The sequence below is a fragment of the Nuphar pumila genome, chromosome 3 (genome assembly GCF_984573655.1).
Source record: "Nuphar pumila chromosome 3, dmNupPumi1.hap1.1, whole genome shotgun sequence".
NCBI classification, from domain to species: Eukaryota; Viridiplantae; Streptophyta; class Magnoliopsida; order Nymphaeales; family Nymphaeaceae; genus Nuphar; species Nuphar pumila.
Genome location: NC_143251.1, coordinates 138,749,219 through 138,767,357, shown reverse-complemented (window position 1 = coordinate 138,767,357; position 18,139 = coordinate 138,749,219). Strand labels below are relative to the sequence as shown.

The 18,139-nt window shown below is 39.8% G+C and overlaps 2 protein-coding genes across 5 annotated transcripts; one reads left to right on the top strand and one right to left on the bottom strand.

Annotated features, from left to right (window-relative positions):
* Positions 1–8,212: 8,212 nt before the first annotated feature.
* Positions 8,213–10,473, top strand: LOC149844050 (dormancy-associated protein homolog 3-like). 4 transcript variants are annotated; one of them, XM_090000287.1, is made up of 4 exons: positions 8,213–8,364; positions 8,480–8,677; positions 10,026–10,143; positions 10,255–10,473. In XM_090000287.1, coding segments are annotated over exons 1-4 (423 nt in total). In that variant the 5' UTR covers positions 8,213–8,258; the 3' UTR covers positions 10,256–10,473. The 4 variants fall into 4 exon arrangements, with proteins under 4 accessions (XP_089856413.1, XP_089856411.1, XP_089856412.1 ...); XM_090000285.1 differs by having other exon boundaries at positions 10,023–10,143; XM_090000286.1 differs by having other exon boundaries at positions 8,217–8,364; positions 8,477–8,677.
* Positions 10,474–12,371: 1,898 nt separating this feature from the next.
* On the bottom strand, positions 12,372–13,105 carry LOC149844049 (uncharacterized). Its single transcript, XM_090001021.1, has 2 exons — positions 12,506–13,105; positions 12,372–12,398 (listed from the first exon to the last, which is right to left on the bottom strand). The coding sequence occupies exons 1-2, from the start codon at positions 13,103–13,105 to the stop codon at positions 12,372–12,374; spliced, it is 627 nt and encodes a 208-aa protein (XP_089857147.1).
* Between the last annotated feature and the right edge of the window lie 5,034 nt (positions 13,106–18,139).

The window sequence follows — 18,139 nt, the reverse complement described above, 5'->3', positions numbered from 1 at the left end:
TCTGTTATCTCGTGTTTGAGATGTGATAGCCTGCTGTTCCATGAACTGAACTAACACAAAAAAGATAGCATTTTGTGTGTGTGTGGGGTAAGGGTGCTTATGCGCGCCTGTAAACATTAATTTCTTTTTTTCCTTTTTCTTGTATGTATGATATGGGGAAAGCGATACCAGGTGGGAAGACTTGCCATTGAGATCAGGTTCAATGTGATTGCACACTTTAAGTGTACTTCTGCACCTGATCACCCACCATTTAAAGTTGGGCCCCACAGTTGACAGGCTGTATGCCAAAGATGGTGGGTGATTAGGTGCAGCAGCATACAAAAAGTGTGCAATCACATTGCACCTGATCCTCCCTCTGCTGGATTCCCTGCCGAGCTATGGTTGTCTGGTCTCATGGCGTAAAACCCCATGGTCACTCCACCCCCCCCCCCCCCAAACCCTTAGGGACTACCACTTTGGCGTATGCACGGAGACGACCATGGTGGGTTTCGAACATGAGATGCAGGGATGTCTCCACCTCTTGCACCCACCCCCTCACTACGCAGCCACCCCTTGTGGGAAATCATGTATCTCCCATGGCTGTACTGAAAGCATGCCCTTGCTGCCTGTGTTTCTTATGCATGAGTACTGGATCTCTGATTCTCGACTGCAAATCTTTGCAGCATCACATAGGCCTTCTATTTTCTTGCACTGCTAGAGCACTGATACTGTGATACATCCATCTATTCTTGACCCATGGATGCGGTTGGGTTCCGAAGCTACGTTCATAACTGAAAGGATTGGTTGCAGATCTGGATCCTGAAAATGTTGGTTCAGTGTAGTCCTGGTGGCCTCTAATTAGTACTCAGATCATGATGCAGCTCTAGACTCCATAGATGTATCATTTTTTTCTTTTTTGTTTTTTGGTGGGCATGTTAGGGGATCACTGAATTCGAATTTGAACCTGAGATCTTGATTATAATAGTGTGACTTTACCATCCAGCTATCGTATTCTACCCCAATATGTGGAACCTATACTCATGGTTGATAATTTGAAAATATAACAATTTTATGGCACTATATTCAACAATCAAGATGGTTTCAACAAAAAAAAATAACTGATATTTTGAAATTAAATTTTTGAATGTTACAATTTTGCCATGATATTATTTCAATTATGCTGTTGGCATTTTTTTATATTTTTGTATTTGTATGTCTTTGTAGTTTCTTAATTTTGGTGTTCCATTTATGTGAAGTGCACTTCCCACTCGCTTCTCAATTTGCTTCCCTCTCACTTCTCTTTCGTTTTTCACTCACTTCTCCCTCATTTCTCCCTCACTTCCCCCTTGTTTTTTGTGTTTTTCATGTCAATATTTGTTTTTTTTTCGCTTCCTCATCACTTCTTGTTTTATTTTTTGTTTCTCACACGCTTCCACAATCACTTCCAAAACGAATCTCATTTCCCGCTTCATACTACTTTTTAACACTCTCTTTCCAACTTTCGCTTCACGCATCGCTTCCTGTATTCATATCCCTTCCTACTAACTATGGTTTGATATATTCAGAGTTTTCTTGAGATTTTCTCAAAAGATAAATTTTTAATCAATCGTGAGATTTTTCCTTTGCTGAGAAAATCCTGATAACACGATATGTGAATCCATTGAATCCGTGCAAAATTTCTTGATTGGAACAAGAATGGAGTATGGACAAAGGCTAATCAATATTTGCTTTATCAGGATCCAATGGGATCTAAGTCAGATCCCATCCCAGTCCAGATCAGTCCTATTCACCATGGGTCCAGAAAATTCATGCCTGGACTGCCAGAACCTTTTGCCTTATCCACTCCCAGCCCATGAAACAATGGCAGAATTCTCCGCCAACCACATAAAATGCCTTTTTGCAAATATTATTGTGCAATGTTTTTGAGAGAATATATATATATATATATAGTAAGAATTATCTTTTGGATCGTCTGTTTGCGACACATAAGCAGGGTTTTGAGGCACCACCCACAAATTTCTAGATTTTCAAGGCTCAAAAAATCATATTTTCTTATCTTGAAAACATAATCCAATAGCTGGTTCCTAGCAAATGGCAAGTAGACCATGCTAATCACATATATGAGGTTTGGTTTCCGAATTATACCTTGGACCATTGAAGATTAGCACTTACTGTATCATCCTATCTTTAATAGGAATTAATTTCTCTCTCTATATATAGTAGAGAGAGAGATATATATATATAGAGAGAGAGTGTGTGTGTAATGTGTAGTTTCGAGACCATCTACTTTTTAAACCCTTTTAAAAAACATATTTGCATGTGGTTTTTGTTTAATTTAAACTCATAGGTGTGACTTCTAAGCTTTATTTAATAAAAAACATATGCTAGTTTAAGCATTTTTCATCTTTAGATGTGTATTTAACTCAACAAAAAAAATCAACGGTTCATGTTACATCAAAAACTTGATTAACTAAAAATCAAGAATTCTTATTAAATTGATTTGATCCAAAACATTAATTTTAGTGAATAAGTAATGATGAATACATCTAAAGGTTTGAATTATGGGTGGGCATCGGGCCGGCCCGTTCCCACCCAAGCCCATTTAGAGCTTGGCCCACCAGGCTTTAAGTGCAACTCGACCTGAAGATGGCCCGGTTCTTAACGGGCTTGGGTTTGAAGAGTGGCCTATTGGCCAAAGGGTCGGGTCTGACCTAGCCAGACCCAAATTCATTTGTAAATAATAATATTTAACAAGTTTTCAACTTCCCATGTTCCCAACTAATTATTTTTATTGTCTTCATAAAGTCAATGCAATTAATTAAGTAAATAGTAATAATTACCAAGTTACTATGTAATAGATAAATTTTTAAAATTTTATATTATTAAAAAATTAATAAATAACTCAAGCCCATCGAATCAGCCTGGGTCGGCCCGAACCCGGCCCACATATATAATGGGCCGGGTCTTGGCCTAATACCTAATGAGCCCAAAATCTTGGCCCAAACCCAGCCCATCTGGCTGCCCAGCCCATTGCCCAACCCTAATTTGAATTAAGCCAAAAAGGTATACAACTATGTTTTTAAAGAGATTTGAGATGGTCTGGAAGATAAATGGTTAGGAAGCTATATATATATATATATGTGTGTGTGCGCGCGCCCGCTTGTGCTGTATGTTGAAATGTGATATATTTTAGTCTTTCTCATATCAATTAAGAGATTGGTCAGAAACCGATAAGGTGGTAAGATGCCACCTTGCTGGCTCCCAACAAGTCGAAAACCGTAATGATGCCGTCGGAAGGGTTCAAAATTAGCCCAAGTGCTCGTCAAAAGATACCGAGGTGGTATCCCATGTGGTAAGCGGGGTCCTGTGCCAAACTGAAGGCCCATGTTCGAATCCCTCTTCTACATAGAGCTAAAGAGATATCTGGTATGGGTCTACCTAACCCCATCTTCTTTAAAAAAAATTGCATCTTTTTAAAAAAAAAAACATCTTATCATAAGCTAAATACTAAGATGGAAATAACCTCATTGGTTTTTGAAATTTTTATCACCCAAAAATATCAGTCTAAAGCATTTCAAACTTGGTCAAATGAGATAGTTGGATGGTCAGGTCGCACTGTCATAAGCCAAGAGTTTCAAGTTTGACATTCATTGGAGGTTATCTCCTGGCTTGCTTATAAAAAAAAAAACTTATTTAAACACACATATATAGTAATCAAAGTATGCTAAATGGTTTTTTTTTTAGTTTTTTTTTTTGTTCAATTTTGATCATACAAATGTGATCTAGGTGAATGATTTTCTAACTTGAAGCATTCGATTCTAACACATTAGTAGGTTTTTATAAAGTTTGAAAAATCGATGACCTGAAATCTTAGTGGATTTAATATTTGTTTTAATAAAAAAAAACACAACCTTACTGTTGTTTCCTAGTAACTTGTCCATGCCACATACCAAAATTATGAAAAAAAACATCAAAAATGAAAACCCCATTTATCATGTTATATATATATATATATATCGATTGGGGCTCCACGTGTTTGGTAGGAGCTGTGAGTGCAGGTCTCATTGTGGTGGGGTGTTGCAAGTTCAAAACCCCACCTTGAATAATAACTGGTGGGTAGGGATGGCAGTGGACTGGGATGGGGGCGGGGGATAAGGTCTTCACCCTGGTTCCATCTCAAAATTTTGCCCTCCATCCCCGCACGAGTTTTGATTTTAACCTCTATCTCCGCCTCCATCCTCCTTTCATGTCCTCCATGCCCACTGTTTTTCCTTGGTCCATTGTCATCTCTAAAAAAGGATTGAGAACAGGGCGGGGATCGGAACGGGGAGGGGGTAGAGTAAAGCATAAGTCTATATTGACCTCCATCCCTGCACCTGTTTTCATTTTAACCTCCATCGCCATTTCCATCCCTGCACTGGTTTTGATTTTAACCTCCTGGGAAGGGAAGGGCCCGTTTTCCCCCAAGTCGACTGCCATCCCTACTAGGGGTGGCAAAACCTGACACGACCCGCCAACCCAACTCGCCTCTTAGGCGGGTTCGGGTTGGGCTTAAGCCAACCCGTTTAATAAATGGGTCGACCCGCCTAACCCGTTTATTAAACGGGTCGGGTTCGGGTTGGGGGTATGCCAACCCGCCAACCCGGCTGACCCGTTTAATAAACGGGTTAGGCGGGCGGGTCAACCCGCCAACCTGACTCGCCAACCCGACCCACGAACCTGAGAACCCGTTTACCCGACCCAACCCATTTATTAAATGGGTTGGTGGGTCGTGTTGGGTTACCCGTTTATTAAACGGGCCGGGTTCATGTTTTCCACAGCCGACCCGTTTAATAAACGGGTCAGGTTCGGGTTGAGGTATGCTGACCCGCCAACCCGACACGATTGCCACCCCTAATCCCTACTGGTGGCTGGTGGGTCTGCCTAACAACAGCTTGCCTTTAAAAAAAAAATTGCTTATATATATATATATATATATATATATATATATAAATAAAAAGTGCGAGATTGGGGTCAATGAAATGGACCGATAGTTCATGAAAAGCCACTGCGCAAAAGAAGCCGATCCGTATAGAACTTGACATGACATTTTGTAAAACATATGGACAAATTATCACACATCTCTAGGATATTTTGTAAACATGTAGACAAATTATCACACATATCGGACAAGCTAATAAGACATTGTGACTTAATAAAAGATAACTAAGTGTAGACTTAAAGTTTTTATTGAGAGTGTCAACATAAAAAAAAAAAGAGTGATATTATAGCATATTTATGTTTTATATTTTTATTTTTAAAAGTAAGGGTATGAACATTTTCTCTCCCAAAAATCTCCTTTTAACCTCGCTTGTGAATTGTTATATCTTGCTACCCCTGATATTGTGCAAGTGGCACTCTTGCATCATGGGATTTGAGGTTACGGTTTTAGTCTAGGTCAACTTAACCCTAAAGACCAGCTGCTTGAGTATGGGAAGGCTGATCATCATCGGCTATCTTATATTCAATCCCCACCGCACATCTCACTGGAGAACCATGCGTCTCACCTGAGAACTGTGCCGCGAGTCAACATCTCCATCAAGTGAGATGTGCGATGGAGATTGTATGACCTCATCTAACCTAAGGTTATATATATAGAAGCCATACAATGTGGGAATCTAGACCCACCAATTCAACCACCCGCAGATCGGGTTAGGGTTAGGTAGTGCCGCCGGTCCCACCCGAATTATGGGTAACCTTAAGATAAATCTTTAAATTGGATACCCTATTCAGAATTTCACAATCTCCAAAACAGAAAGGATACTTTTTTGCATCTTGATGTGACATGATGAAATGGTAGCCGATGAAGTAGCAATCCTTGTATATGTGGGCCCCCCTTTGATGCTACCACTTTTCCATTTATGTAGTGTAAATTATGTCAGGGAAGCTGGATTGAAGGCCTCCATGCCACCCACATGACTCTCTCTCTCTCTCTCTCTCTCTCTCTCTCCCTATATATATATATATTTATATATATATAGATAGTCACTAGAATATGAGAACTGAAAATATTAGAACTAATGTGAACTACGAATTTTATGGATTTTTGTTTCTTTTCTCAACTGTATGGATGTGATCTACAAGGTTGGTTTTATAAGAACCGAGTCTTGAATCATCCTATTTTGATGCATAAACTAGTTTTTAAGGCTTTAAAATCAATGGCTCATAATATGCATAAATTTTCAAGCATTCAAAAATTATATTTTTTTATCAAAAATACATGATTCAATGGTTGATTCTTAACAAATTCATCATGCCAAGCACATCCAGATGGTTCGATTTGCAAAAAAAGTATTGAAAATGCATATATTTCTAGTTTTCATGTTCTAGTGACTATATATATATATATATATATATATATATATATATATATATACACATCAGACTTCATGGATGGATTCAGTATGTTCAAAATAGTGGAAATTGGAATTTGGGTTATGTTTTTTCTATGAAAAAATACAAATTTGTTGCTTATTTTTATAAAACCAATCATGTAGATCACATCTGGTATAATTAGATTAAAGAAAAAAGAACAAAAAATATATGAAAAATACAGTTCATATATAAGTTCTTATATTCTAGTGATTATATATATGTATATATATATATATATAAACTATAAAGAGAAAGGCTTTGTTTTTTGTTTTTTTTGTTTTTGGTAGACGCATGATGATAGTCACCATAAAAGGGTATGACTTCTCACCCGGAAAGGGATAAAATTAATTGTGGATAAGGTTACCACGGTGGGAAAGCACGGAAGGACCATTGTACACTGAAAGGTGGGACCGACTCCAAATAAATGTAAAACCCTATAAGTATGAGAGAGGGACAGTGGGCACGTTAGCTTAATGACAATCAGAGCATAAAATAATGAGATCTATCACTTCAAACCGGTACAACCCCAACTATCACTAATAATAATCTGCATCAACTTGTTATATTTTTATGATTAATTATCTCTGCCTTCTTCATAGTGCATGTGCATGATATCACTTTCTTGCTCATAGTCCTACTAAGGGCATGTTCCTTTTACTAGGCCAACTAGATTATTGGGAATTTGGAAAGAAGATAGCCAATGCTAAACTATTAGATTAGTACTTAAGACCCTTGCTCAATGTTGTTAAAATCCAATCAAATCACCCTGAATTTTAGAATTGCCTAATAATCAATTCAAAGCAGGGTTTGATTTAAGCGGCAGGAGACTGGTGGTGATGGACGGCGGTGGCGATGGTAAGATGGCGAAAAGAAGGATATGAGATAGGTGGTGGTGGTGATGGAAGGTTCTCAAAAAGAAAAAGAGAGGAAATGGATTTGGTTGAAGAGATAGAGAGAGAGAGACCACAAAATACTTGAAACATGTGTCTACCTCTTAAGGAACAATGTTTGATATCAAAAATGTACTTTTTAGAAAAACTCTTTTTGAAAGAAAATTTTTCTCGTTCAAAAGGATCGAAAAATAATATTTTTTTTTTATTTTGTATGACTTTTCCTACATCTTTTCCACTTTCAAACGTGCCTTATAAACTTAAAAAATATTACAAATGTAGCTAATTTACTTAGTGTCTTGATTTTTTTAGGACAACTTAGACAAGTGATTTTGACATAATTTTTCATGTGACATAGTCCAAAACTGTCAAGAGAATAATCAATTGGCCAAATTTGTCACAATTTCTAATTCAAGGCCAAGCTCGATATTGTCCCCCAAAAGCTAGTGCCAATCTACGTCTTAGTCAGTTTTCTTAAAGAGACGGATTCAGAATAATTTGATTCGATTTTCACTGGCTTTTGTACTTACTCGAACCGAGCTCAGTTCGAGCTTGGCTCGGTTCCACACCAACCAAGTTCGTGTTGGGCTAGAATTGAACTCAAGACAGCTCGAGCTCAGCTGGGGCTGAACTTTAGCGAGCTAAAGCACGAGCCTAGACCGACTCGGGATTACTGCGAGCAGGCAAAACGAGAGGCACCTCTGTGCAAATAACATTGTCTGCGTGGGTCCAGCTGATAAAAGAGTCCTCGTGTAGTCCCCGTCAAGCCTTATCACGTGACGATCACGTGAGAGATACACGTGTGTACCAATTGACTGGACACGGTGTCACTCACGTAATGCTCTCTCGACCTTATCTGGAACTTTAATCCTTTTCTTTTTCCTAATTTCACAAAAATCCCAAATTTTTCGCTGTATATAAGAAGCCGATCCACTCGCTTCCCATTTCCTCGGCAGTATAGAGAGAGAGAGAGAGATGGGTCTGCTGGATCAGTTGTGGGACGAAACCCTCGCCGGACCTCGGCCGGAAAGCGGCCTGAGCAAGCTCCGGAAGTTCTCCTCACGGCAGACTTCCGGCAAAGGTCCCGCTCGCTTCGAAAAAAACGCCCTCTTTTTCCTTCGAAATTACGAGACTCTCCTCTCCTTTTTCTCTTCTTCTCCCTTCTTAAGATTTTGTTTTTTCTGTGTACGTAGCAGAGGCGGTGGTCGTGGCGGAGAGGTGTTCGGCGAGGCAGATGGACGGCGGGGATTGCGCGGAGGAGGTCGGAAGGGTCAGCCGGAGCATCATGATCATCCGTCCTGGGGCCCACTCGTCGACCGGAAACGATGGCACACCGCCGGCTTCGCCGGCGGGGTCAGCGTCGTCTCCGCTGAGCCCGCTCTCTTCCTTCTTCGGTAAGCTTTTTTTTTACTTTTTGAACAAGGCATCTAAAGTTTTTAATTAATAAAAAAACACCTATGTTTTGAAAAATTTTAAAAACACACCTAAAAATATCGCGGTTAACTAAAAAAAGGCACAGGAGTTTGCTGCGTTAACATTTTACCCTTAACATCATATTTTAAAACAATGCACCTAAGGAAGAGGGAAGGAGTCTTTGAAGGGTTAACTAGTAACTCATCTTCGGTTAGTGGTAACCTGGAAGTTTGTTTTTATTACCAGTGGAAGTGCTCTTTTAAAATTTTCTAAAATTTTGGGTGGTTTTTTATTAATGCACAAGCTTTAAGTCCTTTTTTTGAAATTTTTTTTCCTCTTTTCTTCTTTGCTTTTGCGGAAATGGGGAACATGTCTTCATGTTTTTTCACCTTTAATGCTGAGCGTGATTGGGAATGCTTTGCTGGGAGTTCCGAATAAGTTGGAACTTCTAGAGCTTCCGCTGAGCCAGGGTCAGGTGCCATCACATGGCACACTTTGAAGTGTGCCGCTGCACCTGATACCCTCCATCTTTCTCTGACAGTCTGTCAGTTGTGATACCCAAAATCAGATGGAGGGCTGCTAGGTGTAGAGGCACACTCAAAGTGTGGCACGGCACCTGATCCTGGCTGCCTTTAGCTACTAAGTAAGGTGATTTCCGAACTCTTGTGTTTGGCTCAGAATTTAAAACCTTGTGAAGGGGAATTTTGAGTCCAAACATGGATCGCAAGGGGCATCGGTGTGATAAAAAAAATTTTGTGTGACAAAAGAAAACCGTCACTGATAACCGGGTCACTTAATGAGCCCACCTTCCTGCCAAGTAAATCTCGGGTTGAGTACACGGTCATCCACTCTCAACCATGCGCCAGTGAGATTCGACCTTGGGCCTTCAGCTTGACACAGGACTCGGTAGCGCTGGCTCAACCTGTCATACCTACGATTGTCATGCCGGTTGCATAAAACTCGGAGACTAGGACCCCTGCTCTATTCGTTGGCTTGCAAAAATCCGATCCAATTTATCGAGAGGCGACACTCATGAGAATTGAACGGCCAATGCCCACCCCCACTACGCTAACCCCCCTTGCGGTCTCTGTTTTGGTGTCTGCAAATGTAAAAAACTCTCCTTACCAACTCGGCATAGTTTCTGGTTGCGCCAACCTCACAGCAAGGGATGTACACCCTGAGTATCGAACTCATGACGTCTTTGATTGAACTTGAATACCTTGAGATGACACACCCAACAATGTGTTTCTAAACCCTTGTTGAGCATTAATCAAAAGGTTATTGTCGTCATTTTTTTAGTTTATTTTTTTGGGGGTGTAAATGTAGAAGGGGTCCGAGGGGCAGAGATGAGCAAGGTGAGGAGGAAGTCCATGTCCGATGTGTATCAGAGCCAAAGAGGGAGGGCTGGAGGAGTTGAGGGTAGGAGGAGCTCTGCTTCCTTCGAATGGTAAATTCCTTTTTTCCTCTTCCTCACTTTCTTCCTTGTATTGTGTTCTAAGTCTGTTTCTTAATATGGAATTGGCTTTTGACTCTTTTCTTTATTTTCTCATGCATGCAGAAATTAAGCTTTACAATGGAGGGTGCTGTAATATGGTTTTTTCTTTTCCTTCTCTTGTTTGTGGTCTTCTTTTTCAAGCGTTTTAGAAGTAATGTGCGTGTAGAGCAACCCAGTCTGTGCTCGTTTTTCATGTACATAAAGTTGGTGTATCATACGAACCCTCTCTGGTTGTATTTTCTTTCTTGCTTGTTCCTTCAATAGTTGTACTGTTCTTCCTTTTCTCTTGTTTGTTCTTTTAAACGAGAGAGAGAGAGAGAGAGAGAGAGTATAACTTCAGGCTACGATGTAACGATAAATAACAGTTATGGGAATATGTTTGCAAGATACCAAACATCAAAACCATTTCATTCTGTATCATCTTAACCAGTAGAAAGCATTTAAGAAGCAGTAAATAAGTAGAAAACGTTCGAGAGGCATTTAGAGGCCTTGTGAGCTATTCAAACAAAAGAAAGAGTGATTGGAATCTTTTGAAATATTTTTTTGCAGAAAGCGTGATGGGAAACATGAAATATATATTATGTTTAGGAGCTTATCTGTCCGGGGAGTGAACTTCTAAGCCGCGCTGGAAGCTTCTAACTAAGATCCAGTCATCCTTAAAATCACTCCACACCGACATACCAAAATCAGGCACTATTGTCATACCATACCCTATCGTCCAAGAATTGAGATCAGGTGCAGTGTGATTGCCCACTGATCTCAAGTGTTCTGCACTGGCTACTTTCTAGGGGCAAGGGGTAAGCCCACGGAGTTTTACGCTGCCAGAACAGCGGTCGTAAGTACAGCAGGCAGAGCTGGTATGACTAGGTCTATGATCTTGTGAGCGGTTTCTCTATGTAAATATCAAAAAAAAGTGTGATGCTGCACCAGATCACCCACCATCTGTTGTTGGGTCTCACAGCTGACAGGTTGTATCCCAAAGTTGGTGGGTGATCAGGTGCAGCAGCATTCTAAAAGTGTGCAATTGCACTTGATCTAATCTCATTGTCTAATTAGGTTGTAAAAAAAGCTTTCTATGGGATGAATGATATGAATGTGCACAGTCGATGTGATCAAAGATGTATGCAGAAACGTTGTTTGCTAATTCAATGATCCAAGGATTGGTCTCTAGTAGAAAATGTGGGTTACACTGAAAAAACCATATTTTTTTATTTTTTTATTTATTTATTTTTTACACATCTGGCCATCCAGAAGTAATTTAGAGGTTTGGTTTGGTTTAGTAGAAACCAACTCTTAGACCATTTCTTTTAAACGTGTGTTGGATTTTTCAGGGTTGAAAGATCAATTGTTATGATATACAGAATTTTCAACCCTCAAAAATTCATATTGTTATGTAAAATTAAATAATATATAGAAAGAATATAATTCAAGGATCAATCCCTACTATTTTGAACATACTGAACACATCCGTAAGATCATATTTTTTCACATTAATATGCCTCCTTTTTATTGAAGTTAAGGTGCACCTCAAGATGACACGGCACGGTTATGCCTTTTTGGATAATGTAACGCCCTAACTTTAGTATCATAAAAAATTTGGATTTTTTTTTTTTGAAATAGCTGAAGTTATGAGTCCAAGTGTCGGGCGAGTTACAGGGTAAGAGAAGTACTAAAATCATTACATTCATTAATTAAAGTATTAACTACATCTCATAAATGAAAATATAAATCTAATTATTCAAAGTTTAAACAGGAAACACTAAAAAACTGAGATCTCTTGACTATTTCCAAATGTGATGCCAGAATGCTCCATTTATTCGCTATCTGAAAATTTTTAAAGAAGAAGGGTCAGATTCCCTTATCTGCGTAAGAAGCATTATATTTATATGTGGTGTTCAGTGTCCTGTGTACAAATTTTAACTTAGTTCTCAATGCCTTTTGTAGCTGCCCCCACAGTCGTGAGGTGAACCGAGGGTCTCTGTCGGAAATGATCGAGACAGGTACTCCATGTAGTCGTACTATCTCCTGGATATACAAGTCGGTCAGACTCTCCAGTGACTGACCCTTCCGCATTGGTAGGAAGTGTGCTGACTTAGTGAGTCGGTCGACTACTACCCAAATAGTGTCATGGTTCTTTCGGGTTCGTGGTAACCCCATCATGAAATCCATCGTGATATGTTTCAGTCATCGTCGAGGAGAGTCGTAACCTGAATAACAAGGATAGTCGATAATAAGTCAATGTTCCTTGATATACTAAGTATTAACTTCGATAACTTAAATAAAACTTGTATCATAACGAATATAGTGATTTTACCTGAATAGCCTCGTCAAGGGTCTTGGGCCCTCGAGTGTACAGATGGTTTTCCAAACTCATCTTCAAGCCTCGAGCAAACTTCATCGCCCGACCTTCGTCCGAAGTATACACGTTTGGACAGTAACATTCCAAGCTATGGAACTTAGTGCTATAGTCTGCTAGGGACATCTTACCTTGTTGCAGATCCAAAAACTTCTGCATCTTCTTCATCCTTTCATGCTTTGAAAAATAGGCGACGTTGAAGACTTCTACGAACTCTGCCCAAGATATAGGGTCATCCTGGAACTTGACTGCCCTAGTGGTCTCCCACCACTTTTTGGCGTGGTCCTTGAGACGATAAGTCCCAAAGTCCACCCAACGCTCCTCGGGTACCTCCAGTACACGGATGATGCGCTTGATCTCTCGGATCCAACTCTCAGTCGCCTCCAGATTTGTCTTCCTGGAGAAAGCAGGAGGGTCCATGTCCATGAATTTTTTGTAGGACATAGCCCCACCATTAGCATTCTGCTCATGGGCCACCTGGTGCAAATTGGCGCCCATCTGTTGCATGGTTGATGTCTGCTGGCCTACCACCTCAGCCAAGTTATGCAATGTCGCCATGATGTCATTGCAGCGGTTTGACCAAGTCATCGATTTGAACAAACAAAAAGGTTGTCACAACCCTTGTTTATAATTTCGTATAAGTGCAGTATACAATTATACATTTTTACCTCTAGTTATAAAAACAACATTATAACATACTTACAGAGCCATCACAGTCGCTGGAAGAGCCAAGATCTCATATTTTTCAGTCTTGCTCTGATACCAAAGCTATAACGCCCCAACTTTCTTATGGTAAAAAATTTGGATTTTTTTTTTAAATAACGGAAGTTAGCGAGTTACAGGGTAAGACAGAGAAGTACTAAAATCATTACATTCATTAATTAAAGCATTAACTACATATCATAAATAAAAATATAAATCTAACTATTTAGAGTTTAAACAGAAAACACTGGAAAACTAAGATCTCTTGACTACTTCCAAATGTGACGCCATGATACTCCATTTATTCGCTACCTGAAAAAATTTAGATCAGAAGGGTCAGACTCTCATATCTGCGTAAGAAGCATTATATTTATATGTGGTGCTCAGTGTCATGTGCACAAATATGTGCAACATTTTAATGTTATAACTAGCATTTAATTTGCACTATTTTAATAAAATTGAACATGCTTTCTACTTCATGATAGAGTACAAGAGGTAACTGGACTATAAGTGAATCTGTTTATATTAGCATGAAGTTTTGTTCTATAAGTACTATAATTTCATATCAATAATTTCACAATACCTCAGGAATATTTTTCCAACCAAATTAATTATTTTAATGTTTATCTTACTCTTACCATGTGGGTACGCACATGCATAGACCTCGTAGCGGACAGAGACCATACAGGGGTCTATTAATTAATATCCGTATGAGTAGCCATACGAATATCCAAAGGGGACGGTCTGTGACCGAGAGATAACTCTCCAAAAGTTGCAGAAGACTTGGATCTACCACCTAGGATGCCTAGGTAGTCTTGGTCTCCTAACTCAATGGACTGGGAACCCGGGGAGATGCCTAGCTCTCACGAAAAACAAGAACGTCCACGAAGCTTGTACTATCTACCCTCTCCAAGGTAGACCATGGGTCCAGTAACATATACCATCTTTCAGAAATACCCAGAGCCTAGAGAATCATGTAACATATACCATCTTTCAAGTATACCCAGAATCTCGAAGGTTTTATGTTTATGTTATCATTTAACCTCATCTTTATAATCATGTGCGAACTATCGCACCACTAGGAGTCCGGTAACATATACCGACTCTCAAGTATACCCAAAACCCAGCAAGCCTCATGATTAGGAATACATTTTTATTTTACAATTATATTCTTAGGCGAGCCCTCGCACCACGGGGATTTCCAAAATCCCAAACTCGGCTCGGGGTTCCAAGCCTTGTATGCATTATAGCACCAGAGTGTCATAAGTACCATCAAAATAGCATTTCTCAGAACATGGCTTGACTCAAAGCTCATAGTTTCATCTAATTCTAGAGCGAGGGTGTATGCACCTGCATCCCACGTACCATGCCATCTACATGGCACAAAACATATATATCTTCTTAGGTACGCCCATAGTAAAGTCAGATGGACTTCACCCAACACATCGGTTTTCATAAGCCTAGTTAGTGCCAGAATGAGGTCTGACCCAGCATCAACGAAAGTGATACAATACCACAATCCGACTCGATAGGTTGTCGTAAACCCCTGCCATTGACCAATCAACGCCATAGTGAACCGCGACACAACTCATTCCAGTGTTGTAGTCTCGCAAGACAGGCATGTCCCAGAGTACTAGCAGTACAGACGCAACATTAGAATAGTGCTTGCTGCCCTATCAGAAAGGGTCGCGACCTTGGCCAAACACGGTGGCTCACGCCGGGTTCACCCAGTCTGGTTGTGACAATCAACAGCAGTTTAGCCCCCGACTAAAACCGACTCAGGCCTCCAATTGAGCATTGGGTTACCCTGTAACGCCAACACCGAATGATCTGGCTGGCCTGCATCGAGTCATACCGATGCAGGACAGAAGGGAAGGTTGACCGAATGGGCCGATAGGCCCACTGTCCGGGGGCAACCGAGATAAGGGTGGGGGTCGGTCGGCCCCTGCCTACTTTTTTTTTTTGCAAAGTTTTACACAACAAATCATGGTTCCCTTGGAAGGTTTCAGTGCGCCTTAGGGAATATCGAGCTCCCAAAGGTTTCAAAAGCACAAGGCTTATGGCAGCCCGGATCACTAGCCATTTGCGCGTACTTGGTAAATACCTTTTTATGTTGAAGCTTTAGATTTTTTTGTAAATCCAACAAGTAGAAAAGTGATACCTTGGGCTATACTTGTTGTTATGTATTTATCATCTGAATAAGCATCAAATTGGATTAGGTTGCAGCATGTGGTCTGTTTTTATATGGCTAACATTAGCCTTTCTAGTTAGTGGGCTCAATACTGATATACTTGGAATGACACGTGAGTTATGTAAACTACGAAAACAACAAAAGCACTTATATCACTTGAAGTCCAAATTCTTGAACAATAATTCCAACTCATCAATGATTATAAACAGTAATATCATGTTGAGATTTATTTCAAAAGATGAACAAAATACGAACTTATATCTACCTATCTCACAGTTTCTTTTTTTTTAACTGGTTATGGCAAACATCTTATAGCTTTGCAACACACTTAAGTCAGTGTCCTATTGTTAGAAGCAGCGTGGCTCAGTTCTAGCCGTCCGTCAACACACAAACTCCACCAACAGTCCTAGCATCTTAGGTCGATGAGAGGCGTGTTGTTCGTGGCTAGCACTGAACCGTCCAGACCAAACCACCCTCAAACAACCCAATAGGACCAGGGAGGGTCTGCATGATTTCCATTCAGGTCACGTTACACCAGAATCATAATATATATATTATTTTATTTTGAGGCCCCAGATCACCGAATCAGAAACACATCACGTTATTCAACCTTAACTATCGGTGATCAAAGTGTTGAACAAGTATGTGTAGATGGCTTTCTGTTTGTGTATTCAACTATGTATATATGAAACTATTAATCACCACAAGTACCAAAATCAACATGTATTAACAAAACACCTTGTTTTTTTTTTTAACAAAAATAGATCTGAACCTACACCACATCAAGCTCTTCATTAGCCTTTCAACTGAAGGGAAGTTTTCAAAAAAAAAATAGTCACACGATTGTGGTGGTGGATGGTGACCTTTTCAATTGAGATCGTACAACCCACACCCCAATGTCGGCCAAGAGTGAGAGCCATTGGCTGCACCACTGCATACTGCCCTATTGGCGAGTAGGTATTCTAGTCCATGCCACCACTACCTCTAAGCCTTAAACGCACGCACATATAGGTGGTGCTTGAAGCATAAAATCTATGATGTTGCAGCGTAGGTGTGCAACGAGACATCAACCACTTATATACAAATAACAACACCCCTTACCTCTTTGGCATTTCAAGATGGCAACAGTTGCACCTTCGTTCCTTCGTTGGAGCGACACACCACCACGGGAATGAATGTCCACTCGGTCCAACAAGGGAGATCGACCACCACGATGGGAGAGAAAAATAAGAGGGGGAAAACGTTGAGAGAGAGAGACAGTGAGTGAGTGGGATGTCCAGTGTAACTCCCCATCACAAAATCCCTCATTTAACTCCCCCTTCTTAGGGGAGTTTTCAAAACTTCAAAACCCACTTCACCCATATCCCACGACCTTTTTAGTGGGAGCTTGGCATTTCCAAAATCGTCCTTCTCTTCTCTTGGCTACAATCCTTCTAACTTTCAAATCTTGCTGCTTTATTGGTACCTCTCTCCCATGTCACATGGGATTCTCCTCAATCCTTGGTAGAGTGAGATAAAAAAGCCAAAAAACAATAGGCTTAGTTTAATCTCACATTTTTACCTTTTTCACCAAGGTAGAAATCATCACTTTCTTGTGCAAAAAAAATAATCTATGCCCAAGGGGTTTCAAACCATGGACCTCCACTAAAAGTGCAAAAAACCCCACCACTTATGCTATATTGCATTTCATTATGGATTAAATTGTATTTAATTATTTTTTATCAGTTTCGAATTTTATATAAAAAGGCAACAAGAAGTTGGATTGTAGCTCCACTCAACCATACATCCTACCACTACACCACTTCACCATTTGTTGTTTATTTTTGTAAAGAGATTTTTTTTATGTTTTTTGAAACGTTTTCCTTGTTAGTGAATCTCTCTCGTTTTCACTTAGATTTTTCTTCCATTTGCTCCAACCTTGCACTCTCTCACGTTAAATGTGCTTTGGATCTCACGCTATCATCCTAGAACCATCGGATTTTTTCATTTAGCCTCATGAATCGGGTCGGATCATCGAATCTCTCTAAGGTCCAAATCCAAGTACCCCTTTTCAGTATCCGTTACCAGGTTCGTTCTATTAACCCTTAAGCGTCAATATCGCATAGAATATTACAAAAATCCTATTATTACACATAAATGCTTGTTTTTATTCATTAAAGATTTCTTAAAATTTCACATGTTTTAAAATATAGTGACTGGTTGGCATCAACTTAGCCCCTTATTAGAGCTAGCTGCAGCATTAAAGTTACTTTAGTACAAGGCCAAGTGATGCCATTTTCTCCTCCTTTTTCCTCGTTCCATTTCACTTAAACTGCTCAAACAATTAAGAGGCCAATTATAACCTTTTAAAGTCTAAAAGATACTGATAAAGGTGAAGGCAGCCAGTGGGAGAATATTCTTCATGCATGGTGTCGATTAATGTTTTTGGCTGGGGCGTGATCCACAAACTATTCTCAAGCATCTAAGCGTGTATCACACTTAGGGCTGAGAATCGAGGTGAGCGCAGCTCGCCATTTGACTCGTCTCAGCTCAGAAATTGAGCTTGGTGAGCCGAGCTATGAGCCAGCTTGTTTAGGTAAATGAGCCGAGCTAGAGATCAGCTCTTTTTACATATTATATATTATGTGCGTATTATATATAATACACATATTATATATATATATTATATTTTTTGTATATTGTCAAGCTTTAAAAAATAT